Genomic DNA, 27,583 nt, shown 5'->3' with positions numbered 1-27,583 from the left:
CAGTTTTGTGGTGGAGCAAACATGAGTTTTTCCCATGGCTCATCACTTGATATGAGGCACCCATGACTGTGTTTTAGTATTCATTTCAAGAATGGCCAACTTGTTTCCCTGTAGCTATGGTTGACTTATGCCCACAGCTTCTATTAGTAAAATAATCTCGTCTGAATAATTGAGATTGCTATGAAATAAGAGGATAAAATTACATTTTTCTATTTCAACAACATTTAATTTACTACTTTGATCTCCCTCCAACATATACAGTTTAGATCTTATAAATAGGTGAGTCCATCACTGACAGAAACCATCAAACGGCAAAATATGCTTTTGATGCTTTACGAATAGGGGCCAAGCTTTCCATTAGTTTGATTACAACAAAAGATGCTTTTTAAAAATCATACATTTAAACGTTTGGCTAAAAAATTCAGAGTTTGCTAGTTGAGCTATCCTTCAATAAGGAATTTGCACATAGTTTAAGTCATGTGGCAAATGAGATTTAAATAGCTCATCAGAAGGTCATAACAGAAAAATCATGGCAACCTAACTTCACATAGAGGCCAGTATTGATAATTTAGCGCTACAACTCAATAGGAAAATCGAATAACAGCTGCAAAATTGGCATGGATCAGCTCTGGTAACTAATCAGAGTAGCTTCTATATGTGTCAGGACCTGTCCAGATTGGAACCCTGGCTTGTCAAACAATGTGCTCAAGCTGTAGAATTTTAGCCAGTTGAGGCTATTGAAGTACTGTAATATTAAGAAGCATTTTTTTCTTGGATGTGTTAGTTGTCTACTCCGTGAATCTTGTTTAGGTAAGATGCCAGTCATATAGTAATTAAAGGATTATATAAGCCTGTCTGTAGCTACCACTGCTGATTCATGGACTTTGCCTGCCACCTGGCAGTAATAGGACTATCCTGTTTGTCAGCACAGTCATGGTTTTTTCACTTTCCTATTTCAGTGCAATGTCTATGACACTGTCTACCAGAGTTACCCAGTATATAAACTTCAGCCTGTCTACACAGCTTGAAATATGTCATTCTGTAGCTATAACTTCATTTCTGATTATGGGATATGGTATAGTGGCAGTTTGTGGTTGATGTGTGGTCAACCAATTTCTTATTAATGAAAGCAAAAAAGTTCATGATTACTACATTAAAACTAATCCCCCCCCCATGATCCCCTCAACTGGTCTTCACTGGACCCCCTCCCTACTAACTCTCAGCACAGTATCTTCCTTTCAAGCGTGTTCCTACAAGTGAATCTATCATAAATATGCAGAAGTGCGCAACAAAGTTCATAGGCGCCACCTTCTGCTTGCTTGGATCATCTTCTGTAAGTTAGCTAACACAGAGCCTGTCTGAGCATGCGCAGTTGTAGCTAGGTCCGGGAGTAGCTTCAACTAGGCATGTTATGCAGGCTCCATGTAAGAGGATTGAATAAAGGGGATACAAACAGGCTGGGCACCTCTGCATGTTTATGGCAGATTCAGCAACACTTTTAAATGGAATACATTTTGCATAGAGGTAGCAGGGTGGAGGTCCAGTTGAGGTCAGTTGATCAGTGCTAGGTTCTAGGGGCAGTTCAATTCTCCATAAAGGCTGCAAAGTGACAGTGCAACGTGTGAATGTTGTTTTTTTTTATCTACTGTTTGAATGTTATTAAATATTCAGGGTAAGCACCATCATCACAGAAGATAACATAGATTGCTGGATTATTAACATCATTAACTACACTGTCGTACATGATGTCTGAATCTGAAGAGGTTGATGGTGGCTCCACAAATGCTGGTCGCCCCAAACACCATTTTCCAGTTATGACTTTTGCTTGGAAGACATGCTTATACCCGTCTCTGTCCGTAGCAGCATATTGTTCTTGACAAGAGTATGAGGCGTCTTTAGCAAAATAGGTTCCTTTCCCATAACATACAGCTAGTGAAGAAAATACACCAGTATTTGTAATTAGCAATTGTTTTTATAAATTAAACTAAATAAAAACTCATGTCTTGTATGAGTCAGACAATTTGTCAAATGAAAATAATGTCATAAATGCAGAATTCCTCTTTTCTTACATTTTCATCATGAGAGCAAGTAGTGATCAGCTTGCTTGTGGGTGAATGTAAAAATTAAATTTGTCCATGGTTTTTGCCATGAAAATGTCATCAATATGCTCAAAATTACTTGGGGGGAACAACAAGATCATTTTCACATTGAAACAAACTGTGATTTTAATCAGAATTTTGATACATACTGTATGCCCCTAACTGGGATGAATAAAACATCTGACATCCCTTCATCCATTAGTCGCCCAGCAACAAATCTCCTCTTCTTCGGGTGACTAATCTCCCCGAAATGCCTTCCCGCCCGCTAGAGTGTGAATCGCCGGTAGGATTGCACTCAGATCGCTTCGTTTTCCAAAGTCGCCCGAAGTCGCCTAACGAGGAAACCTAGGGCAACCTCTGAAAACCAAAGTGATCTGAGTGCCATCCCACCAGTGATTCACATTCTAGCCGGTGGGAAGGCATTTTGGGAAGATTAGTCGCCCAAAGGAGAGGAGATTCGTTACTGGGTGACTAATCTCCCCGGAACACATCGCGTGCCACCAAACTAAGCCAGTAGTATGATCCGATCTTTGTCCCCCAAGCCAATAATTGAATCAGGCTGAATTGTCTCAGTGCATCGCTGGGCAAATTGGGCAGCATATCTCAATTTCTATGGGCAGTTTTTGACATTATAAGATAGAGCTATATCTTATAGCTGAACTCTTCACATTGTTTTGAGTGGTAAGTAAACTCTTTCTCATCATGACTATATACAAAGGGAACTTACCATTTTTCCCACAGAAACTCCGGTTAAATCCATGCAAACTGATCTTCTTTGCCGTTTCAGTGGTTGTTCCATGATAGAGATCATTTTCAATTTCCTGGTTTGGGTACAGAGTCAGAACATAATCCCTTTTAACTGAGTAACTTCTCCATAGCTTTATATTCTGAATCCTTTCAATCTTTGTAGAAAACAGAAAAAATGATATTATACCTGCTATCTGACGTATTTGTTTGTAAGAAATCTTTAGAAATCGAATTATCTTAACTTGTGGGGGGATTTCAGATACCTGCAGTTGATGGTGAGGGAGAGTAAAAAAACAATCAAGTAAAAATGTTACCTGAATAAAGATAAGATTAATAAAAATAAACTATAGTTACATAGTTAAATTGGGTTGAAAAAAGACAAAGTCCATCAAGTTCAACCCCTCCAAATGAAAACTCAGCACTATAATTTTGAAATTTACTTTTTTCAATATTTCATCTGGCCATAAATCTCAAATAAACATTAGAGTTCAGATTTATCAAGGGTCGAATTTCGAAGATAAAAATACTTAGAAATTCGACCATTGAATTGAAATACTTAGACTTCGAATATCGAAATCGACGTTTTTTTTCATCGAATTTGGGTATCCTGCGGTCAAAGTAAAATCGTTCGATCGAACGATTAAATCCATCGAATCGAACGATTCAAAGGATTTCAGTGATCGAACAATTGATTTTACTTCGACTTCCAAAAACTTAGAAAAATGCTCTAGAAGGTCCCCATAGGCTAACATAGCACTTTGACAGGTTTAATTTGGCGAAGTATTGAAGTCTAAGTTTTTTTAAAGAGACAGTACTTTGATTATCGAATGGTCGAATATTCAAATGATTTTACTTCGAATCGAATTCGAAGTCGTAGTATGCAAAAAATTACTTCGAATTTCGAATTTTTTTACTTCGAAAATTCCCTCGAATTCATTTCGACCCTTGATAAATCTGCCCCTAGATATTTTTTTCCATCATCAAGGTTTTTTTTAAAAAAAAATCTAAGGAAAGTTTGATTGCGTTTATATACAGAAAATACATCCATTGCACTGAAATTCTCATTAATCCATTTATTTTTAAAAAATGCCACTCCATTCTCATTTCTCTTGTTATTAAGTACTGTATTAACTGTAAGTAGCAAATCTATATCCAACCTATATCCAACTCATGCTTTTTTGTCATACTTTTATCACTTTAGTGGTGCTTTTCCCCGCTGATGTGAGAAAATCCTTCTCAATTGTTCGATGTTCATCAGAGTCTGTTTTTAGCTCAACAGTTATGTGGCTTTTATTAGTCATGTCACTCCATGTGGCTGGAGTATCAATTACTGCTAAAAAAAAAAAAAAAAAAAAGTAAAATAAGCGTATAAGTAACAAGATAAAAAGTAAGCCTAGTAACAATATTGCACAATATGACAGCTCCATATATATGGACAGAGCTGATATACATAAGCTATACGCAGCATTTTTGTAGTGGAACTTCTAACTGCACCAAATCAATTCTTTCTGCCATCTTCCCGGGTTTCAGCACCAGAAATTGTGTTGGAATTATCTGGCACAGAGTGGTGTAGTTCCACGCAATTCTTTGCTGCTTATAACTTTTATTTAGATGCGATGCATATCAGATCTGCTATTCAGTTTAATGCAGGAACATGCAGCTTCAGAGCGAGAGATCTCTAACACACACTATCACAGGAACAGGAGAAGTATATCAGTAAGTGACACTTCCATCACACACGCAGGAAATTACATCGTAACATGCAGGGGCGCTCCACCAATGAGGCGAGTTGAGACACTCGCCTCAGGCGGCAGCGCCCCCCTGGTTGCCAGGGGCGGCAAAAATGCCACTCCTGGTAACTAAGAGCCGAATTTCCGGTTTTCAAACCGGAAATTCGGCTCTTCTAGTGCAGAGAGCGCTATTGCGCTCTCTGCACTAAGCGTCGTGGACCGCCCCTGCCCTCTCCGGCGCTATAAAGGTTAGTGCCGTGGGGAGGGGTGGGGGCGGCGAAAGAAGGCCGCCTCAGGCGGCATTATAGCCAGAATCGCCCCTGGTAACATGAAACAGATGAATTCTGGGAACTGTAGTATTCTGTATATTGTAACTAACACATGATAAAGCTGTGATAAATATGCAACACAACATGTATGTCAATTTGCACTCAATTTTGCATCTGTTTCAGAGCTTTGCACTTGTGTGTACATATGTAAATGAGGTCTAGAATGTATAAAGTAAGTACAGCATAAAAACAGAATTACATTGCATTTGGTTTAATGACAAATCTTCAGTTTCTTCTTCCTCTGAGGAATACTGAAATATGTACTCTTCCTCATCTTCTGTCTCATTTTCTTCCTCATTTTCTGTTTTATTTTCTTCCTCATCTTCTTCCTCATTTTCCTAAAAAATAATATACTTTGTCTCATGTTTATACATTAAAACATAAATGTTACTAGTTGTGGTATTCATTATACAGTGACCTAAACAGTTTGTGTGCTCCCAAACCCAGCTATGTGGTGTGCATTTATTATCATCAAGTTGAAATGGCCCTTGTACACATTAAAGGAGAAGGAAAGCTAAGGAGGCATTTTATTGCCAATAGATTAGCTGCAATAGTGCAAGCTAGAATGCTATATTTATTCTGTAGAATGTTTTACCATACCTGAGTAAAACGCTCTAGAAACTCTCTGTTTGTTTAGACTAGGAGCTGCAGCATTAATGTGGTGTGACATCACTTCCTGCCTGAGTCTGTCCCTGCTCTTGGCTCAGATTACAGTAGAGAAGGGAGGGTGGGGGGAGAGGAGCAAACTGAGCATGCTCTTGCCCAGGGCAATGAGGTTTAAGCTGAAGGCAGGAAGTCTGATACTGAAGCCCAAGTGTACACAATAGAAGGAAAGAAATGCTGTGTTTCTTTTGACAAGGGACTTAGAGCAACATTACTTTGGGGGTTTACTGGTATATTTAGATGGACCTTTCTGATAAGGCTTACTTAGTTTTAACCTTTCCTTCTCCTTTAAGGGGCAGATTTATCAAAGGTCGAAGTGAATTTTCAAATGAAAAAAATTCGAATTTCGAGCTATTTTTTGTGTACTTCAACTAGGGAATAATCCAAATTCGATTTGAATTTGAAAAAAATTTGAAAATTCAAACATCGAAATTTATCATGTACTGTCTCTTTAAAAATTATACTATTCACCATCTAAAACCTGCCAAATTGCTGATTGTCAATTGGTGGACTTTTTTTTGGAGGGGGGGAATTTTGAATCGAATGCGCTATTCCTTCGATTCATACAATTCAAATTCTACCAAAGAAGGACCTATGCAATTAAAACCGGACCTATTCGACCAAAAAAAACTTTGATTTAATTTTGGTTGGTCTTTTTGAATTCTTTTTGAATTTGAATTTCGACGTTTTTTCAATTTAAAATTCGACCCTTGATAAATATGCCCCTAAATCATTTTTGGTTTCCTATCTTTTTAAAAAGAAGTAAATCTGAGAATGTGATTAAAGAGGGTATCAAGCAGGAATTCCAAATGAAAGGAACACTAAAGGGCAGATTTATCAAGGGTCGAAGTGAGATCGAGGGAATTTTCGAAGTTAAAAAATTCTAAATTCAAAGTAATTTTCGGATACTTCGACTATCGAATAGGCTACTACAACTTCGACTTCGACCTTCAATTCACTTCCATAATTGAAGTACTGTCTCTTTAAAAAAACTTCAACTTTAATACTTCGCCAACTTAAACCTGCCGAAGTGCTATGTTAGCCTATGGGGACCTTCGAGAGCATATTTCTAAGTTTTTTGTATTCGAAGGAAAATCGTAGAATCGTACGATAAAATCGTTTGAATCGTACAATTCGAAGTACGATCGTACTACGATTGGAATACGATCGTATGATGCAAGAAATCCTACGAATTTTCCACTTCGAAATTTGACCCTTGATAAATCTGGCCTAAAGGTCTTATATATACACGATATTATGGAATAAAGTCCAAGATCCTGCCTATTTTATATACACATAAATGGCTAAACCAGTGTCATCTTAATCTAGTGAGCATAAGACATTTTTTGTTAACTGATAAAACGTATCTATTTTACTCAGCTGTGAATATATGCATAGGGTTTAGATTATATTCAGTATCCAGCCAAATTTTTGGTGGAGGATTCAATCTTTGACAGAATGTCAAAAAAATATGCATTTGGTCCGAATTTTCATAGGGTAATGTTATATATATATATATATATATATATATATATATATATATATATATATATATATATATATATAATAAAGCTATTGTAAAAAAGAACAAATGTTTCTAAATCCAAGAACCTCCAAAGTCTCAAAGTAAATAAATATTTTACAATTTGCTAAGAACTGCTCCCATTGACTTCTACATGACATCATCAGCTTTTAGATGGCAAAGTTTGGTATTAGAGTTTAGTAGTTTAGAGTAATTACACGATTTTTAGCAAATCGGGAAAACAAATAAATATTATTGTTAATAAATAGCCTCCTTAGTTAAATATACATTGCTGGAAATGATACCAAACAAACCTCTTATTTACTTGGCTTGTATGCTGCACACACAGTAAACTGGTATCTCTGCTGCTCTATCCTTTGTGATACTAAATTATGAATCACTCTAGTCATTGTTTTTTAATGTGCTTTAAAGGAATTGTTCTTTATAAAAATAAAAACTGGGTAAATAGATAGACTGTGCAAAATAAAAAATGTTTTAAATATATAGTTAGTTAGGCAAAAATGTAATGTATTAAGGCTGGAGTCACTGGATATATAACATAATAGCCAGAACACTACTAACTGCAGTTATCCAGTTCGTCCAGTTATGTCCCATGTGACCCCCCTTAAAGTCGCTGACTATCTCAGAGTTAGAGAGCTGATAAGCAGGAAGTAGTGTTCTGTTCTGTTAGACATCTGATCAGGGCCGTCATCAGGGGGGGACAGGAGGGAACAAGTATCTCAGGCCCGGGCATGAAGGGGGGCCTGGCAGTGCGGCACTTTTGAAGTCCCGAACAGCCGAAATGCGGAAGTGCCGAACAGACGAAGTCCCGAAGCGTCGAAAAGTCCCGAAGCCATGAAAACAGCTGAAGCCGAACTCCCAAAGCGGTGAAAAGGACTAAAGCCATGAAAATAGCCGAAGTCTCGAAGCGGCGAAAGGACCCGAAGTTACGAAAGGAGACAAAGTTGAAGTCCTGAAGCCATGAGTTCAATTCTACTGAACACCAATTTGTGTTTTTTTTTGTTTAATCCCCTGGCCGCCAATGTATTATTTTAATATTTTATAGGCCCCTGCCACCAATGTTTTTTTAAAAAAAAAATTTTTTTTTGGGGCCCCAATTTTTTTTAACTTGTAAGGGGGGCCCTGGCAAAAATGTTTATTTTAGAAAATATTCTTTGGGGCCCCAATTTTTTTTTCTACTTGTAAAGGGGGCCCTGGCACCAATGCTTTTTTAAAAAAACTTTTATGGAGGGCCCTGGCGCCAAGGTTTTTTTTAAAATTTATAAGGTGCCTTTATAGATTATATTTATAGCTAATTAGCTATACCTGTATTAGAAACATTTTTATTTTGCACAGCCTATCTATTTACCCAGTTTTTATTGTTACACTGAAGTGTTCCTTTAACACACGCCACACTCAATTAAGGAATGGATCATCAGTATTACTTTTTACCTCAGTTTTAGGAGTTTGTGACTTAAAAACCTCTGAGAAGGACTGAAAAACATCATCACTGTAGGCAATTATGTAGACCTGGAGGAGGCTTGAGACTGTGACTTTCTCAAAATAGGTTCTTATGCCTTTTAGAATTTCTTCAGCTGACTTTTTGGGGTCAAGTTTTGCTATTCCTGTAAAGCATAAAAAATAGTTTCAAAAAACAGGAAAAAATGCATACACTATTATGTAATCCCTTGCCTTCCCCTGTCTATGTAAGGAGCTGTTCGGCTGCCGTGTTTGGAAGAAATTTGTAAATTGGGAGGCATTTCTTCCTACAAAGTTGCAGCACAGTGAAAAATGAGTTGCTCAAATAATGTAAGGCAATGTAGAGATAAAAATGAAGCAATTTTGCAGTTTTGTTACGAACATGTACAAGTTAAGCATTTTCCCACAGTTTAGCGCACTTTTCAGCAGTGAAATGGGTCAGTTTTGTGCAACACTTCTTGTGATAGACCATATGGAGTAGATCAGTGCTGTCCAACTTCTGTGGTACAGAGGGCCAAAATTTTACTGGCCTATGTGGAGGAGGCCGATAATGGAAGTTAGTGTTGGCCCCTTTTAAACCACACCCACTGTAAACCACACCCATATTACCACAAGAACTTTTAAGATCATATCCACATTAACGGTGGAAGCACACCAAAAAACCAAATGGTTGGTGCTCACCAAATGTTTGGTGCTCATCACTCATATGTGAAAAATTGAAGTCATGTTAAAAACATACCCTTAAATCAATATCCCTTATCCTCCCATGTGGATAATACAGCAACCCCCCAACACATGATTAAACACCTTAGGGGCCCTTAACGACAATTTCCAAATGCTAACAAACCACAAGAACAAACCCTTAACAGGCTTACATTCCACAGGTAGCACTGGGCAAGCAGAGAATGGCACACACAAGCATCACTGGGCAAGCAGAGAATGGCATACACCAGCAGCACTGGGCAAGCAGAAAATGGCACATCCAAGCAGCACTGGGCAAGTAGAGAATGGCACACACAGGGAGGCAGGGCCAGGACAAGGTATTTTTGCACCCTAGGCAAGGGCTTCAATCAGTGCCCCCCCACCCAGTCCTGCATTACCATTTCCCACCTTACCATATAGCCCCCTGTACCTGTGCCAGCACCTATCATATTGCCTCCATTTGTACCTATGCCAATGGCAGTCAATACTTCAGATTGCCCCCAGGCCCCAATCTGTACCTGTGCCAGCATAAGCCAAAACATCCATCATATTTTCACCCCCAATCTGTACCTATGCCAGTGACAACCAAAAGAATCCATCATATTGCCCCAATTTGTATCTGTTCCAGCAGTAGCCAAAAATCCATCATATTGCCCTCAAACATCTGTGTACCTGTGCCAGCAGCCACCATATTGTCCCATGTACCTAAACCAGGAGCAGCCAATCCCTTATATTGCCCCCAATCTGTACCTGTGCCAGCATCAGTCAAAAAATACACACTATTGCCTCCATATATGTACTTGTGCCAGCAGCAGCCAAATATCCATCATATCATCTGTTTACCTGTGCAAATAGCAGCCAAGATATTGCACACAAATATGTACCTGTGCCAGCAGCTGCCAAAAGGGAACTGGGGAGTGATTCTGTCTGGAACAGGGGGTTTATAAAGTTGAAAAACTATTAAAGGCCAATCAAATCAGGGTTTACAAAAGAAAGAAATTCCCCTTAAAAGTGTGCCCCCCCTGATTGTGCCCTAGACGGGCGCTTACTCTGCCTGTCCCTAGTTCCCGCCCTGCAGGGAGGGATGGCAGAACAGCTCAGGAGACAAGGAAAGCTATCATTCTAATATGTACTACATACAGTGACACAGTGCTGGTGCTCCATTAGCATTTTGAATAAGGTGTGAACAGGTGAACAATGTGGGCAGTTTCAGTCTGGGTCTCAGGTGTGAACAGTACAGGACTTTAGGATATACAAACAATAGAGGTGTCACAAGTGTGAACAATACAGGGGGTTTCACAGGTGTGAACAATACAGGAGGTTTAGGGTAGGGGCACACGGCGCGATTTCGCCGCGATTCTGCGCTAATTCACACGCGGCGATTCTTTTTCTACTGTCGCCCGGAAACGCTCAGCGAGGCAACTTCGGACGACAATAGAAAACGAATCGCCGCGTGTGAATTAGCGCAGCGATTTCGCCGCGATTTGCATTGACGCCAGCGCCAAAGTTAGCAAAGCTATTTCGGCTTAAAAAACGCAGCGACAACTCGCTTAGCGCAGAATCGCGGCGAAATCGCGCCGTGTGCCCCTACCCTCAGAGTCTGAATTTGAGGTTTCAACAATGCATCTCTGTAGTGATACCTTTTAAAGCTTACATATGGTAAGCAGACACAGCATCTGGGGGGCCACAGAAGGGGGGGTCGCGGTCCGCATGCGGCCCGTGGGCCCAGTTGGACAGCCCTGCAGTAGATTTTTTATCATTAGAAATTTGAGAAAAAATGTGACATCAATAACACGTTCATTCATATATTCAAGTATAATTTTTAAACACTCTGATAGTTCCCATTTATTAAATTAAAAAAATTAGAATTTGAAATCCAGTTTTTTTTTAAAGTTTAGTATTCCCAGTCTCTCGCACAACTACCATGGAGAGTTCCCAGTGTTGTCTGACTGCCAGCAGGTTAGCAATGAAAAATAAGAGTGTAATTTGCCATATAAGACAGAGCCAAGGTTACAGATATAGGTAAACCACAGTTTACCTGTTCCAATGGCAGGCAGTGCTATACTCCTGAATGAATATTTGTTGCATTCTTGTAGTACTTGTTCAAGGAAAGGCACAATTAAAGTCAACATTGCTGGACCAACCAGGTGCATGATTTTCTTGCATTTCAGATTTCCACTACTTGTTACTGCAATTCCATTGGGGGCCAATTTACCTGGACACAAATATGATGTTTAGAAAAGGACAAAAAACTTTTATATAAAATAAAACTTTTGCATTTTTTTTTTAATTGGACATACCATTTTGTTTGCATTCTTGTTTGACAGTATCTCCAGCTTTTGAAAATATAGCCCCAGAAACACCTGCAAATAAGAGTTGGTTGGATAAAATCAGAGAAATGCCTATGTTTGTTTGTTTTGCCGTGCATCAACATTATATAAACATTTGGAAAATGTTGTTGTGTATGGTCGATTTGGAACAGGTGTGCAGCAAGGCCCAATGCAAATTACTGGTCCGGTCTCATATTCTGCATTAGTGGACACATATATTTCCTGGCCTGGGTGGTCTCCTGAAGCCTCTGGGGTCTAGCACTCTTCATTAAATAAGAAATTTGAAGAATTTTCCTTTATCTGAATTCTATTATTGCCCTTTGTATCAGATAATGTACAGTTATCCTTCACGTGTTTCATGGGCTGTAGTTTTACCCCACATGTTTGGAGAAAAGAGCAGGAAAAATGCCCAGATGCCCAGAGTGTCTCCATGTACTGTTCAATAATACACTTATATGACTATGCAGTGGAATACAATAGAAATGAATCAAGAGATGAAAAATCAGGGACAAATCTTTCCATGCACACATGTCACATACAGTATATGATTAATATTGTTTTCTAAATTTCATCTGGTTTCTTCAAAAAATATTTTGTTCATTTGCTTTGGGTATATGCTCAAATACATATGACAAATATGGTAACGAAAGCTAGAAAAATGAAATGAAAAATGGAAAACTTCAAAATTCAGTTTAGATAATGCCCAGATGACTGAAAATAGTAAAACATTTGTTTTATTTATATTTACCATGACTTTGGTCCAGAGTTTGGTTTGTCACATTGATTATACAGACAACAGTTTGATCTGTGATGTCACCCTTAATTAATTCAACATATTTCCCACAAAGCATGAGATGGCAATCACTTTTCTGAATGAAAACATAAGAAATTAGTATGGAAACATCAAAGATAAGCACAGTTTTTTACCTGACCAAACAAGAACCCTTTAGAACACCTAAGGGGTTATTTATCAAAGGTCAAATTTTAGAGTTACGTGAATTTTTTAAAAATATAGTAAATAGTTTCTATTTACAATTCATATGGTATGTTATTTATGAAAAATTTTGAACGTCTAAAATTCTTTTGAAAAGTCCTGACCCAAAACTTGAATCAAATTCAAGTCCAGTTTTTCTCTGAAAAAAAATAGATTTTTGCGAGACATTTTTTCCCCAAAAGAGTCTATGGGGTGAAATGTTTGCAGTGAAACTTGGCAAAAATTTGGCTCATCACTACAATTAACATTTTCAAATAGTTCAAGGGACCTCTGCCATTGAGGTTTTTGCCGCCGAATATTCAAATTAGAACTGTTTCCAGGGTCGAGCTGTGATAAATCTCATGCTTTTAAATTCCCCCAAACCAAAAAAATTCAAAATAACCATTCAAACCTTTCTATGAAAGAAAACACAATTCAAATTAAACTCTATTTCTCTAAAACCAACAATGCCATTAAAGTTATTAAAGGATCCGAGTATATAGAGTACGAACGAATGCGCTTAAAAAAACAAAAACCTCTAAAACCAACAAAAATTGTAGTTTTCAAAAAATCCCCTGAAAACATCTAAAAGTCTGAATTGATTACAAATGGCCAATAGGATCAGTACAGCTGTAATTGACTTCTATGGGACCCGACAGCTTTTACTTGGCACAGTTCTAAATGGTTTTCATGGTTTTTACACTTAATAAATCTAGAATTTATAGAGTTTTAGAGAAATACAGAAAAAACACATTTTTAGAGAAAAAATAATATTCAGTGAAAAAAACAGAAATCTGAATTTTCGTAAATCAGCCCCTCTAAATACTTTTGAAAATGCCACGGCTGAGAGGGTTGCCCCCCTGGCAATGCAAGAGGATGTTTCCTCTTGTCACTGGGACGCTGGGGAGCTGCAGTTCACCAATGTCAAATGGGCAGCAAGCTGAACAATAGTAAACATATCTAGCAATTGCACAGTATATTGTACCTTTTGCACTTTTACATACATTTTCCTCGCTAAAGAACCTTAGTGATGCAAAGGGCCCAGGGCAAAGGCCATCTGTCCCTTATACTGAAGACTTTGTTTAGGTATTTGTATTTCATTTAAAAACATCCAACTCTCCTGTATAAAAAATAACCTGAGAATAGAATACTCAGCATGAGATGAATTGGTTAATTTACCTGGAGACTGGAAATTTTGTTTTGGAAAAACAGCAAAAATTGGTCGTAAGCTTCCTGAGTAAGAACCACAATAGAAATTTGTGTAACGCAGGATTCTTTGGACTCTGATAAATACTGCTCAATGCCAGTAAAGATTGCATCTGAGGAAGTCAGAGTGTCTAAACTGGCAGCACCTGTAATAATTCAAATTGATGGTAAACAATACAATTTGTAGAGTTTATCTTATGGTAATAAAATATGAGAGAAGGTACTGAGTATAATTTATTATTATCTGAATATCTTGATATATTCCATAATATTTCTCTGGGTCCCTTGGGCAGGCAGAGACTTTAAAGGAACAGTTCAATGTGAAAATAAAAACTGGGTAAATAGAAAGACTGTGCAAAATAAAAAAATGTTTCTAATATAGTTAGTTAGCCAAAAATGTAATGTACATTATAAAGGCTGGAGTGACTTGGTGTGTAACATAACAGAACAGAACACTAATTCCTGCTTTTCAGCTCACTATGAGTTAGTCAGCAACTTGAAGGGGGGCCACATAGGACATAACTGTTCAGTGAGTTCGTAATTGATCCTCAGCATTCAGTTTAGATTCAAAAGCAAACGTTTTATTTTGCACATACTATCTATTTACCCAGTTTTTATTTTTACACTTTAAGATACATTAAAGTCACCACTTCTCCATGGATCTCCAGATGGACAAACCTGCACTAGTCTATAGGTTACCATATCTATTTTTGTAATTGTAGAGTACATAGTCTATACTACTAGTTTGTTACAAGAACTAACGTGAGAACATGTGCCAGAGCACAAGTGAAGAGCAGTCTGCATGAAATTCCCTGCTACCTTCTGAATAAGTAATCACAGTGTAAAAATTCTGGGGCTGGTTCAACAGAAAACTCTACTTTTCTTGTGATCAGCTATATTACTACTGCTAGGTCAATAGCTTCCTTTTGTTCACCACAGGCCTTTGCATTTGTATCTTCATAGCGTGTACTTTCATACCTGCAGAGCTTACAGTGGTTTTAGACATAAGGGCCCATTTGGCACACATTTTTAGACTTAATCTAAAAATCTAGAATCTATAAACTGGCATGTTGCAGTGACATGGTACTAACACCTATATGGTATTGATATGAATGCAAATTAAGATCTATCTTTACCCTTCACTCTGCCCAAGAGGTATGTATATTAGGCAAATGCAGCAACCAGTTAAATAAAGTCCATTTTTTGGTTCTACATTAGCAGTTTCATATACATGGCAACATTTACCTGTTCCGAGTGCAGGAAAAGACACAGTTTCTAGTTTATGTTGGTCACATTCTTTGAGTGCTTCCTTCACACTAGCCACAATCTTAGCTGCCTGCGTTGCATTAATAACATGAATGATTTTTTTGCATTTCAGATTTCCAGCTTCAGTTACAACAACGTCACCATGAGGCTTTTTGACTGGGAAAAAACACACCACCATTGAATAAGACACCACTATCATCTGACCCAAGAGTTGTGCTATGAATAACTACATCACCATGCTCCCTATTTAGTTTAATAAGCTTATCAAAATATATAGAAGAGTCCCTTGAGTAACCTTTAAGATAAATTTCATTATGTTCTAGAATGGCTAATTCTGAGCAACTTTTCCTTTGTCTTTTGAGTTTTTAATTATTTGCCTTCTTCTGACTCTTTCCAGCTTTCAAATGGAGATCACTGACCCCATCTAAAAACAAATGATCTGTAAGGCTACACATGTATTGTTATTGCTACTATATATTACTCATCTTTCTATTTAGACCTTCTCCTATTCATATACAATCAATGCATGGTTGCTAACTGCATAGCTGCTGAATAAAAAGCTACATAACTCAAAAACCACAAATAATACAAAATGAAAACCAATTGCAAATTGTCTCAGAATATCACTCTCTATATCAAGACTAAAAGTTAACTTAAAGGACCAGTAACATCAAAAAATGAAATTATTTTAAAGTAATAAAAATACAGTGCAGTGTTGCCCTGCACTAGTAAAACTGCTGTGTTTGCTTCAGAAACACTACTATTTTTTATATAAATAAGCTTACTGTGTAGCCATGGAGGCAGCCATTCAAAGGAGAAAGGCTCAAGTTACACAGCAGATAGCAGATAAGCTCTGTAGAACATAATGTTATCTGTTATCCACTAATAATCCTGTGCCGTATAGCCGTTTTTCAATTTCCGCCATTGCTACTAAGCAGCTTGTTTATATGAACTATAGTAGTGTTTCTGAAGCAAACAGATCAGTTTTACCAGTGCAGGGTAACACTACATGATATTTTCATTACTTTAAAACACTTTCATTTTTTGGCATTACTGTTCCTTTAAAGGGGAACAACTCCTTTAACAATCTAGGAATTGCGAAACAGTTGTAGTCATTTATACCTAAACGCTGGCATTCGTCTACAACAGACTTCCCAGCTGCTGCTAGAACGGCTTGGCACACCCCTGTTAATAGAAGAAGAAGATGAAAGTACACCACAACAGCAATGATCAAGGAGGTGATTTATCAAGGTTCAAATTTAAATTTTTTCCATTATTCAAATTTTTTTTGCACAAAAACTTACAAATTCGACTCAAATGTCTGGTATTTATTAAGCAAAAAAAAATTGAGTTTTTTAAGCCTATAAATATGAAAAATTCAAGGTATTGTTTTTTTACATTCAGATATTTTCATAAATAAGCAAACATTCGAGTTTTTAAATTGTGAATTTATTTGAAGTAGAAAAAATCTCACGACAAACTTGACATAGACGGCACTTCTGGGCAGGATTTATTGCAGCAGGTTGCTGGACAAAAGAGGCCTAACGCGTTTCGGGATAAGATCCCTTAATCATAGGCTAACTAAGAAGAAATATCACAAACCTCACAAATTAGATTTTTGATAAATAAGTTCATAAGAGTTCCTTGTTAGGAGACTTTGGTTTAAAAATAAGCCCCTTTATCTTTTTGAGATACTAGAAACTGCTGTGTGGTTATAATAATTCCCAAACCATAATACTTACCAAAGTTTTGATTCAGTGTTTTATTATTTACATTTACTATGGCATCTCCAACTTCTTTGGTTATGTCCCCTTGTTTTAATTGTATAGGTACATCACATATCACCAGCTGACTCATGACGATCGCCTTCCTTTGGTTGTTTGGGAGGTGCAGATGGAAACACCTAAAGTAATGAAGAAAAGCAAATGACATTGTGTCTGCTGTGCCCACTCGGTGCATATAAACAATGCATTAAGATTGATAAAGTGTAAATGGCGAGAGCACTGATAACTGCAAAAGATTATGGCGATAAGCCTTCCATGGCAGAAATATCATGAAATTAGTAATGGGCGAATCTGACCTGATTTTGCTTCCCTGAAAATCCATGAAACAGAGAAAAATTCACAAATGCACTAAAGTAAATAGGCGACAAATTTTTTGACGGGCAACAATTTTTTTCACCCATTTGAGTCTCTGGGGGCGTCTTTTATGCAGTGAAACCTGGCAAAAAATGTGTTCACCATTATTTGCCACCATTTTGGATTCATGCAGTTTCGTTACCATCAAGTATAAGGTAGTGTTTTATTGTAACAGAGAAAAGAGAAACAATTTTAAAAATAAAATGTTTCAAATGGATGCTGTGGTGTTCCCATAATTCTTATTTCTGGATATCAGGCTTCCAGATAAGATATTCTATACCTGACTATATACTGTAAAACTGCAGAAAAACAACTTGAAGAAAGTCAGTTAATTTGGTTTACAATTTTACTGTATATTATCATCCTACATTCAAAATGTTAATATTATTTCTGACATTTGGAATTAGATGGGGGTTGATAGTTGTGGGGAACAATACAGACCCCTGGGTTTAAGGACTTGGACTATGTTCTATGTGAGTCTGGAGCTTCCTAAACCATATCACACATTTCTATCTCCAACTCAGTTCTCTGAGCTGTGCTGTCAGAGGCATGTTTTCATGCAACATCATTTGAGTTCTTGAGTTAGTGCCCCTGGGTAGAATTCAGGGCCGGAATAGGTGTAGGCAGAAGAGGTAGCTGCCTAGGGCAAAATAATAGGGGGGCCCTGGGCAGCTACCTCTAAAACTTCTAATATTAAGAATATTACATAGGTTATCCCACCTTACTCTGACATTTAAATAAAATGCAATCAGTGGAACCCAACTTTCACTTAGAAATGTCCCTGATTTTTTCAAATGATCTGGCAACCTTAATATTCCCTATTACTCTGTAATGAACTCCCTCACAGGAGCAAGTGTCATTCAGATGCACAAGTTAGGGAGCACCAGATTTGAACAAAAAATGAAAACATTTTTTAAAAGGATGGCAATGAATTTCGAAAGGGATACTGTACAAGCTGACCTTTAACAAACATGAAAAAATGTGTCATAAATGGGTGCAGCTGAAATCTTTCAAAGCACACTTTGCAGTGATAAGATCAGGTCAAACCAACCGGTTCTGCCAGCCAACTCAGTTCTCTTTTTGTTTACTGTAAAAGCCTGAATTCCCAGAAATTGATAGAAATGGCCAATGTAACTTGCATAATATATACCCAATATATTCCTAATGTATAATTTTGAAGTATGGAAACAGAAATACAAGTTGTTTACAACACATTCATCTACAGCAGTAGAAAAATAAAAAAAGAAGAGCATGATGTCAAAATTAGACCAAGATAACAACAGCTTTTGTTGAAGTACAATAACAACTTGGGCACCATAGGGTGGACTTTGCTAATTGATATAAATAATGGGGCTCTGCAAATTTTGTTCCAAAACATATACTTTTTGCTCCACTAAACAAATCACAGAAGTTCATAGTTTATACATTCATTTTTTTGGATGCTTTACTATGCTATTTATAAGTTCATACCTGTTGGCTTCTATATATATATATATATATATATATATATATATATATATATATATATATATATATATATATATATATATATATATATATATATATATATATATATATATATATATATATATATATATATATATGGTTTCTAACTTTTTAAAACAGATTACACTGTCCCTGGGTTATAGAACTGGCATGGCTGATGAGCTAGTGCCACTTTGATCTACCATGATTTTTAGCTCTTATTCTTCCTACCTACAGTAGCAGAACTAAATGGTCTTAATCAGTGTTAGATGGGATCTTATAGGGCCCACAAGAAAACTAAACCTATTCTAGGCCTGTTCTCACAGCTATTAGATATAGATAGTGCTAAATGTTATGGGTTCGAATACAGGTGCAACTTGGACATAAGGATGAGGTTATGGGAATCAATAGGCATGGTACGAAATCACCATAAAATCTTTGGGTACTTTGACAGGCCATTCCTACTCTGTTTCTTATGAGACAGGTCAGAGCAGTAGCCCAGCAAATAGATCCCTGTAAGGTTGAATTTAATGATCACCGGGTTTTCTCTCCTACCTACTACCTTTCCAGTAAAAACTTCTATTAGATTTGTTTTTTCTATTATAAAAAGTACCTGACCACATAACAACAAACCGATGAAGTGTAATTGCATGACCACTGCTTAAAAATATATTAGAAACAATGCGTAGCATGCAACAGGGGAGTTTCCCAATTTTTAGCCATTACAGTTTTAAGCACTTTATAGCACCGGCCTCAGTGGAGCAGTACAAACTCAGTCCCACAAGAGCCAACTACCCTGTATGTTTTGGGGTGAGCACCCAAATGGAATCCACAAGCACATAGGGGGTTGACTTATGAACACAAATGATAAATTACACCACATACCAACCTATCAGATCTTTCTTTTAATTTTCTAATTACTATTAGACGGTCTTGTTGCTATTGGTCAATTTGTCCCTCCTTTAAAGAAACAGTAACAACAAAAAATTAAGGTGTTTTAAAGTTTTACTTGTGAGAGTTGCATGAATGCACACATCCATTCATGCAACTCTCACAAGTAACACCTGTTTCTAGGAGTTGCATGACACATTGGTAATCCTATCACAGTAACTACACAGAATCAACACCTCTATGAATTTCAGATGTCACCTCTCTGAAGAGTTGCAGTGAACCGTTGTGATTGGATTAGTGGAAGAGTTTATATGCCGAGAATTTCCCACACCAGTCAGTTGAACTGAAGAAGCTGCTTGGATGAGCAGTGAAACGTCTTCAATAATTACTCAGCAAGTCCATTTGTTTATTTTTGAATTACTTGTATTAGATATACCATGATCTGGATGAATGAAAATCTTCATAGTCATGTTCCTTTAAGTCTTTTTGTCCAGGTCTCTTTGCTTTCTAGCCAGAACTGTGAGCTGGCACAGATTTCACCGAGTGGGGTAAACACAGCCATATTGGGTCTTTCACACGCGCCTTCCTTATTGAATGCACAGGTTCAAATACATACACATATCTTATATAACGGCAGGTACGTCTCATCAGTGTCAGTCTGGGATGCCAGAGGCCCACCACATACCTCCCAAGTGTCCCATTTTTAGAGGGACAGTCCTTCTTTTGACAGCTCAACCTGCAGTCCCTCATTTGTACTGGAAAGTCCCATTTTTCTCTGCACTGAACAGCCAGAAAAAAAAAACTTGATTGGCTTTTGGCAGAGAGCACAGAACAGCCACAACAGAAGATAAGATACATTTGTAACAATTCAATGTATCTAGATAAGCAATCTAGATAAGCAAATAAGTAATTGTAACAATATAACATAACAGGTCCCTTGGGAAAAGTTAGACTCACAGCTTAAAGGGCAATTGACCTTCATTAGCTAAACTGTAATAACTGGAAAAAAAACAAAGAAATATGTTCAAACCTTTATAACCTGTGAAATCTTGTAAAATGAACACGGTAATTAGGAGGCGTGGCTACGCACGCCAACTTTTTTGTCCCTCTTTTTATATCCAAAATGTTGGGAGGTATGCCACCAGAAAACCTTAGACCGTGGGCCCACTTTCCAAACTATTATTCCTCCTTTCCTCACTTAACCTCTTTATTCTCCTAGACTTTTATATCTACTTACTATACCCTATTCTGCAATTTTTAAGGCTATGGCAATAGACCCAATATGGCTGTGTGCATTGGAGAGCCTCAGCTGGTAATGGCATGGCAATACCACTTCTAGTGCTCCAATGTCAGCGATTCTATTGTGCCCCTATGTACTTCTGGTGGTATAACAGGATAGGTGTATATCTATCCATGTATTTTTCTCTTCTGCAATTAATATACAGTATTTTAAAACAGACTGAAAGTGATACAAACACATCTCCTAACCTGTGTGAAAACAACCCACACTGCACATGATGCATGTACATGATTATTTATATACCTCTCCTTTTAAATGCAGTGCTGTATGGTACATTATATGCAGCAACCTATACCTAACCATAAGCATGAATTAATGCAGTGTCTGTATGCATATACAAAATAGCTAGGTCCCTTTGCTTAGATCCTGTCACTGTTAAATGATTTCTAAGCTCTGATATCCTTCCAATTGCAATAGTGGGTCCCATTCTATGTATCACAATAAGCAAATGTATGTATGTACGTATAACTTTATTTGTAAAGTGCTGTTAAGGAGTTGCAGTGCCGTACAACGCATAAAAGTACAATATAAATAAAAGTACAATATATAAAAGTACACACAGGGAGGACAAGTCACACAATAAATATACACAGAGCTCAGATAAGGACACAGAGCTTATGTCACATTCTGCACCCTATATCCAGAACCCAAGCTAAGGTCCCTGGTCTTGGCTCTCACTTCTGCCTTTAACCGCCGCCTTTCACCTCGGGAGGAGACCTCGGCTAATCGGATGCCGCCAGGTCTTATTTGAGAGAGGAGCAAAGCTAACGGTTCTGGACGAGCAAAGGGGCACGATCGTCTCACCAGGATACTGGAAGGAAGAAAACCACCAGGAACAGGCATGCCGGGCCAGCACAAGCAGAGAATCGTCAGACAGGCCGGAATCAGGATATAAAGCGTAGAATAGTCAGTGGACAGGCAAAAGGTCAGGATTGGAGAGTTTGGAGTTGTTACAGACAGGCAAGGATTAGGGTTGGAGATTACAGAGTAGTCAGGTAAAGCAAGGGTCAAAACCAGAAGAAACCAGCAGGATACAATATTCTAGCACCAGGAACAACTAATTGAACTTAACAACTGGCAATCTCAAATACACTGAATTCCCCTTTTAAACCTTTTGAATTTCGCATCGTTGCACGTGCCGTCATCATGCCGGCGCATAAACCAGGAAGCGCCATAGGGGGACAGAACACTGAAGAGAGAGGAGCTGCGCAGCGGGCGTCCACGCCGAAGGAGCTGCGGTGGACCCTGCTGCCCACTAGACCACCAGGGTAAATCCTGACAGCTTAAGTGCTTTGTGGTAAGAAACAGTGAGAAGGAGGCCCCTGCCCTGTAGAGCTTAAAGTCTAACTGGGTGCAGTAATTACTTAATCCTGTAATACTGATGCTATAAGGATAGTGTCATATTTACGGGGGTTTACCCCAACATTCATACCCCAAGCAGCTACCTTCTATAAAATGAAACATGTATCTAATTTATATGGTATTCTGTTTATGATTTACAAAATCCTAATTTTCCCACATATTTCTTATATTCTCCTGAATCTTGTTAGTTCCACCTCGCTCTTTCTAGTTACAGCGTTGCAAATCTCTCTCTCATTATTTCCATAGACTTTTTCCTCCATCTTTCCTATTTTCCTATTAAACAGGACCTTGCGACATTGTAGCAAATAGAAAGCACCCACCTGACACCGCCAGATCCTCAGCTGCACAGACCAAAGACAGGCGATTTATAAAAGTTTATAACGTAACAAGAGAAAGTGAAAGAGCATTCATTGCCTGTTACATTCACTTTCTATTCCAGAGAAAGGGAGGACACTGGTATTTACATCTGCTCTCTTTTATTATCCAGAGATCGTTACCCAGAAGCACAAAGTTAATATATTAGATTATTTAGATAGAATTTACAGTTAGTGCTGAGAATATTTTTGGACATTCGGGATTGTTGTGACTCCTATAAACAGACTTTGCTACACTGGGTAAGGAACTGCCTCTCCCTTTCCTGTATGTGCTGAGTGAGTGAATATGAACATGTACAGTATATATAGATGGGCAATATGGCTATAATCATTTTTACTCACTTCCTTGTTGCATTCCTAGTGAGCTTGTGAAAGGCATGTATGTATGGCCAGGGATTGTAAACATTATAAGAAACTTAAAATATTATAAAATGTTTAAAAATACCTGCTGACTGGTTGGGAATGTCCCAGGTCTCTACAAGGGTTGTAGAAGGCTCAAAAAGTCACGCTGCAATCCATACTGGGGTTAAATCTAAAGTAAAGCTTCTTGCAATGTATTTCATTTTAAACTGAAAAGAGAAAGGACTTCCAAATTATAAGGCTCATTTGAGTCTACAAGTGCAGTTGTAGCCCCTGACATTTTCCTTCAGTCATTTGTGCTTTAAACCACTTTCATTAAATGCGCTTCCTGCACTTTCATATAGTTGCGCTCACACTTGCGCCTAGACGCAGATGTCAAGCACACATCCCGAAAAATTTGTTATTTTTTAGCATAAAATCTGACTTTTAAAAAATCATAAATTTTTCTGAATTCATTGAACCCAGAGGATGGAAAAGTCAGAATCTGAATCTCAGACCTGTCAAGGTTGCATATAAAGTCAATGGGAGAAGTCCCAATGATTTTTTATGTGTGCTGTGTTTCGTGCAATACCCCAAAGATTTCTGAATTTTCGGGAAAAAAGCATACAAAATCGGAGTTTTCAGGTAGAAAATCCGAAAAAAATCATGAAATTCAGATTTTTACCCACAAACCACATTCTTGTAGGCTTAAGTATTCCTTTACCTTTAAGTTTAGGGGTTGGATTATAGTAAAAAAGATTATATTAGGCTGGGGGCCATAAATAATAAATTAGAAGGTCACATCCAGCCTGTTGCCTTCAATTTAACAACCCTGCTATAAAGCACCAACTTTGTTTCTGCCAAAACATTTCCACCTAGCGCTGTCACCCTCTTCAGATATCCCTATGTACTGCTTTTACCGATCATATGTTTTATGATAAAAGAGTTTGCAGTTTGTGTTTTTATTTCTCTTCAGATTGTCAGAACCATGGATACAAGCTTGGATTGTTCTGGTAATCACTTGAGGGAGGATTTGTGCAACTCTGAGGTAAAATTCCACATAAACCTGCCATTTAATATGTTTGGAGAAAACTCTAAGGGGGTTATTTATCAAAGTCCGATTTTATTTCAACATTTTCTGCTACAAACGCTGATCAAATTCACTCCAATTTTTTATGCTTATTTATTATTACATTTTCCCGAAAATTTGCTTTGCATGAAAAAAATCAGATTTTCACGATTTTTTTTCAGATTTTTCACCCGAAAACTCAGATTTCTTATGCTTTTTTTACCCGTAAACTTCGGAGATTTGGACAAAACCCAGCGCACATCAAAAAAATCATTGGGACTTCTCCCATTGACTCCTATGCAACCTCGACAGGTCCGAGATGCCGGATTTTCTAATTCGGACTTTTTCATCCTTGGAGTTTAATAAATTCCGAAAAATTCTGATTTTATAAAAAAAAAATCACAATTTTTTTGGGATTTTTGCATTCGGAGTTTAGTAAATAACCCCCTTAGTTTGTGTATCTTTTCTCTGTATGCTACATAGATATGACTTAGAGAGAAGAGACACATGGGGGCCGATTCATCAAGGGTCGAATATCGAGGGTTAATTAACCCTCAATATTCGACTAGGAACTAAAATCCTTCGACTTCGAATATCGAAGTCGAAGGATTTAGCGCAGATAGTATGATCAAAGGATCGAAGGATTATTCCTTTGATCGAACGATTAAATCCTTCGATCGAACGATTAAATCCTTCGAATCGAACGATTCGAAGGATTTAAATCCAACGATCGAAGGAATATCCTTAGATCAAAAAAACTTAGGAAAGCCTATGGGGACCTTCCCCATAGGCTAACATTGACTTCGGTAGCTTTTAGCTGCCGAACTAGGGGGTCGAAGTTTTTTTTAAAGAGACAGTACTTCGACTATCGAATGGTCAAATAGTCGAACGATTTTTACTTCGAATCCTTCGATTCGAAGTCGTAGTCGAAGGTCGAAGTAGCCCATTCGATGGTCGAAGTAGCCCAAAAAAAACTTCGAAATTCGAAGCTTTTTACCTTCGAATCCTTCACTCGAAGTTAGTAAATCGCCCCCAAAGTGTTACTCCAATTGTGCATTTTATAGCCAACCTTTAATTAAATGACAGGCTGACGGGCAAAATGCTGACATTTGAATGCTGCAAGTGATTTTGTTTCAGATTTTTCACTTGAAAACTCTGATTTCTTATGCTTTTTTTTGCCCGTGAACTTCTGGGTTTTGCACGAAACCCATCGCACATCAAAAAATCATTGGGACTTCTCCCATTGACTCATATGCAACCTCGACAGGACCAAGATACCGGATTTTCTAATTCAGACTTTTCCATCCTTGGAGTTTAATAAATTCCGAAAAATTCTGACTTTATAAAAAAAAAATCACAAATTTTTCGGGATTTTTGCATTCGGAGTTTAGTAAATAACCAACCCCCTTAGTCTATCTTTTCTCTGTATGCTACATAGTTATGACTTAGAGCAGTGATCCCCAACCAGTAGCTCGTGAGCAACATGTTGCTCCCCAACCCCTTGGATGTTGCTCCCAGTGGCCTCAAAGCAGGAGCTTATTATCGAATTCCAGGCTTGGAGGCAAGTTTTGATTGTATAAAAACCAGGTGCACTGCCCAACAGAGCCTCAATGTAGGCTGAGTCTGACAATCCAAATAGGGGCTACTAAATGGCCAATCATAGCCTTTATTTGGCACCATCCAGGAACATTTTTCATGCTTAAGTTGCTCCCCAACTCCTTTTACTTCTGAATGTTGCTCACGGGTTCTAAAGGTTGGGGATCCCTGACTTAGAGAGAAGAGACACAAAGTGCTACTCCAATTGTGCATTTTATAGCCAACCTTTAATTAAATGACTAGGGATGTCGCAGACTGTTCGCCCGCGAACTAATTCGCGCGAACATCGGCTGTTCGCGTCTGCCGAATGTTCGCGAACGTCGCGCGACGTTCGCCAATTTGGGTTCGCCTTAGCTGGCGCTTATTTTTGACCTCTCACCCCAGACCAGCAGATACATGGCAGCCAATCAGGAAGCTCTCCCTCCTGGACCACCCCCACACCCCCTGGACCACTCCCCTTCCATATATAAACTGAAGCCCTGCAGCGTTTTTTCATTCTGCCTGTGTGTGCTTGGAAGAGCTAGTGTAGGGAGAGAGCTGTTTAGTGATTTGAGGGACAGTTGATAGTAACTTTGCTGGCTAGTAATCTACTTGATACTGCTCTGTATTGTAGGGACAGAACTCTGCAGGGATTTGAGGGACAGTGAGTTTAGGTTAGTTAGCTTTGCTGACTAGTAATCTACCTTCTACTGCAGTGCTCTGTATGTAGCTGCTGTGGGCACTGCTTCTGATCTCATCTGCTGACTGCTGTAATAACCCAATAGTCCTTGTAAGGACTGCTTTTATTTTCTTTTTTGTTTTTTTTACTTTGCTACTGTAAGAGCCCAGTGCTATTAGTCTAGCTGTGTTGGGGAGTGGGACTGGTGTGCTGCTCCTCCTAGTAGTTCACCACTACCAGCACCAACCAGAGTCAAAATTGTTACAAAGTATCTTATTTGCACCTGTTAGCTGTTCTGAGCTCTCTGCCAAAAGCTAATTAAGTTAGAAACTGGTTTTTTTCTGGCTGTTCAGTTCAGAGAAAAGAGGGACTGGTGTGCTGCTCCTCCTAGTAGTTCACCACTACCAGCACCAACCAGAGTCAAAATTGTTACAAAGTATCTTATTTGCACCTGTTAGCTGTTCTGAGCTCTCTGCCAAAAGCTAATTAAGTTAGAAACTGTTTTTTTTCTGGCTGTTCAGTTCAGAGAAAAGAGGGACTGGTGTGCTGCTCCTCTTAGTAGTTCACCACTACCAGCACCAACCAGAGTCAAAATTGTTACAAAGTATCTTATTTGCACCTGTTAGCTGTTCTGAGCTCTCTGCCAAAAGCCAATTAAGTTAGAAACTGTTTTTTTTCTGGCTGTTCAGTGCAGAGAAAAGAGGGACTGGTGTGCTGCTCCTCCTAGTAGTTCACCACCACCAGCACCAACCAGAGTCAAAATTGTTACAAATTATCTTATTTGCACCTGTTAGCTGTTCTGAGCTCTCTGACAAAAGCTAATTAAGTTAGAAACTGTTTTTTTTCTGGCTGTTCAGTTCAGAGAAAAGAGGGACTGGTGTGCTGCTCCTCCTAGTAGTTCACCACTACCAGCACCAACCAGAGTCAAAATTGTTACAAAGTATCTTATTTGCACCTGTTAGCTGTTCTGAGCTCTCTGCCAAAAGCTAATTAAGTTAGAAACTGGTTTTTTTCTGGCTGTTCAGTGCAGAGAAAAGAGGGACTGGTGTGCTGCTCCTCCTAGTAGTTCACCACCACCAGCACCAACCAGAGTCAAAATTGTTACAAAGTATCTTATTTGCACCTGTTAGCTGTTCTGAGCTCTCTGCCAAAAGCTAATTAAGTTAGAAACTGTTTTTTTTCTGGCTGTTCAGTTCAGAGAAAGGAGGGACTGGTGTGCTGCTCCTCCTAGTAGTTCACCACTACCAGCACCAACCAGAGTCAAAATTGTTACAAAGTATCTTATTTGCACCTGTTAGCTGTTCTGAGCTCTCTGCCAAAAGCTA

At 38.2% G+C, this 27,583-nt stretch overlaps 2 protein-coding genes and 1 long non-coding RNA gene across 7 annotated transcripts in view; 2 read left to right on the top strand and 1 right to left on the bottom strand.

Annotated features, from left to right (window-relative positions):
- Positions 1 to 15,373, top strand: part of LOC121398766 — a 31,758-nt gene extending 16,385 nt beyond the window's left edge. The window contains exon 2 of the long non-coding RNA XR_005964517.1: positions 15,159 to 15,373. This is a non-coding gene — a long non-coding RNA (uncharacterized LOC121398766). The remainder of the gene's footprint in view (positions 1 to 15,158) is intronic.
- On the bottom strand, positions 1,225 to 22,596 carry LOC108702955 (protein mono-ADP-ribosyltransferase PARP15-like). Of its 3 annotated transcripts, XM_041578011.1 has the most exons (13): positions 22,543 to 22,596; positions 16,789 to 16,949; positions 16,169 to 16,231; positions 15,026 to 15,202; positions 13,754 to 13,926; positions 12,350 to 12,470; positions 11,572 to 11,634; positions 11,310 to 11,486; positions 8,543 to 8,715; positions 5,105 to 5,243; positions 4,034 to 4,179; positions 2,827 to 3,001; positions 1,225 to 1,929 (listed from the first exon to the last, which is right to left on the bottom strand). In XM_041578011.1, exons 2-13 carry the CDS (start codon positions 16,901 to 16,903, stop codon positions 1,643 to 1,645), a joined length of 1,809 nt encoding a protein of 602 aa, XP_041433945.1. In that variant the 5' UTR covers positions 16,904 to 16,949; positions 22,543 to 22,596; the 3' UTR covers positions 1,225 to 1,642. The 3 variants fall into 3 exon arrangements, with proteins under 3 accessions (XP_041433945.1, XP_041433944.1, XP_018094267.2); XM_041578010.1 differs by lacking the exon at positions 22,543 to 22,596 and having other exon boundaries at positions 4,034 to 4,176; positions 16,789 to 17,047; XM_018238778.2 differs by lacking the exon at positions 22,543 to 22,596 and having other exon boundaries at positions 16,789 to 17,046.
- Positions 22,597 to 22,680: 84 nt separating this feature from the next.
- The window catches only part of nmi.S (N-myc and STAT interactor S homeolog), a 28,254-nt gene continuing 23,351 nt past the window's right edge, over positions 22,681 to 27,583 (top strand). Inside the window, exons 1-2 of one of the 3 annotated variants that reach the window (XM_018238775.2) lie at positions 22,681 to 22,836; positions 23,912 to 23,983. In XM_018238775.2, coding sequence (XP_018094264.1) covers positions 23,924 to 23,983 — 60 coding nt within the window. In that variant the 5' untranslated portion in view covers positions 22,681 to 22,836; positions 23,912 to 23,923. The remainder of the gene's footprint in view (positions 22,837 to 23,911; positions 23,984 to 27,583) is intronic. The other 2 variants (XM_018238776.2, XM_018238777.2) reach the window with 2 other exon arrangements.

This window comes from Xenopus laevis, chromosome 9_10S (assembly GCF_017654675.1).
Source record: "Xenopus laevis strain J_2021 chromosome 9_10S, Xenopus_laevis_v10.1, whole genome shotgun sequence".
In the NCBI taxonomy this organism is placed as follows: Eukaryota; Metazoa; Chordata; class Amphibia; order Anura; family Pipidae; genus Xenopus; species Xenopus laevis.
This window is presented reverse-complemented; position numbering and strand designations above follow the sequence as displayed.

Bases quoted from the DNA above. Each gene is read 5' to 3' on its own strand.
- LOC108702955 (XM_018238778.2), bottom strand. From the start codon at position 17,005: ATGCACCGAGTGGGCACAGCAGACACAATGTCATTTGCTTTTCTTCAT. The intron at 13,927-15,025 runs GTAAATGTTGCC...GAATTATTACAG, and splicing joins TTTTCCTGCACTCGGAACAG to GTGCTGCCAGTTTAGACACT. The intron at 11,635-12,349 runs GTAAATATAAAT...TCTTATTTGCAG, and splicing joins AACTCTGGACCAAAGTCATG to GTGTTTCTGGGGCTATATTT.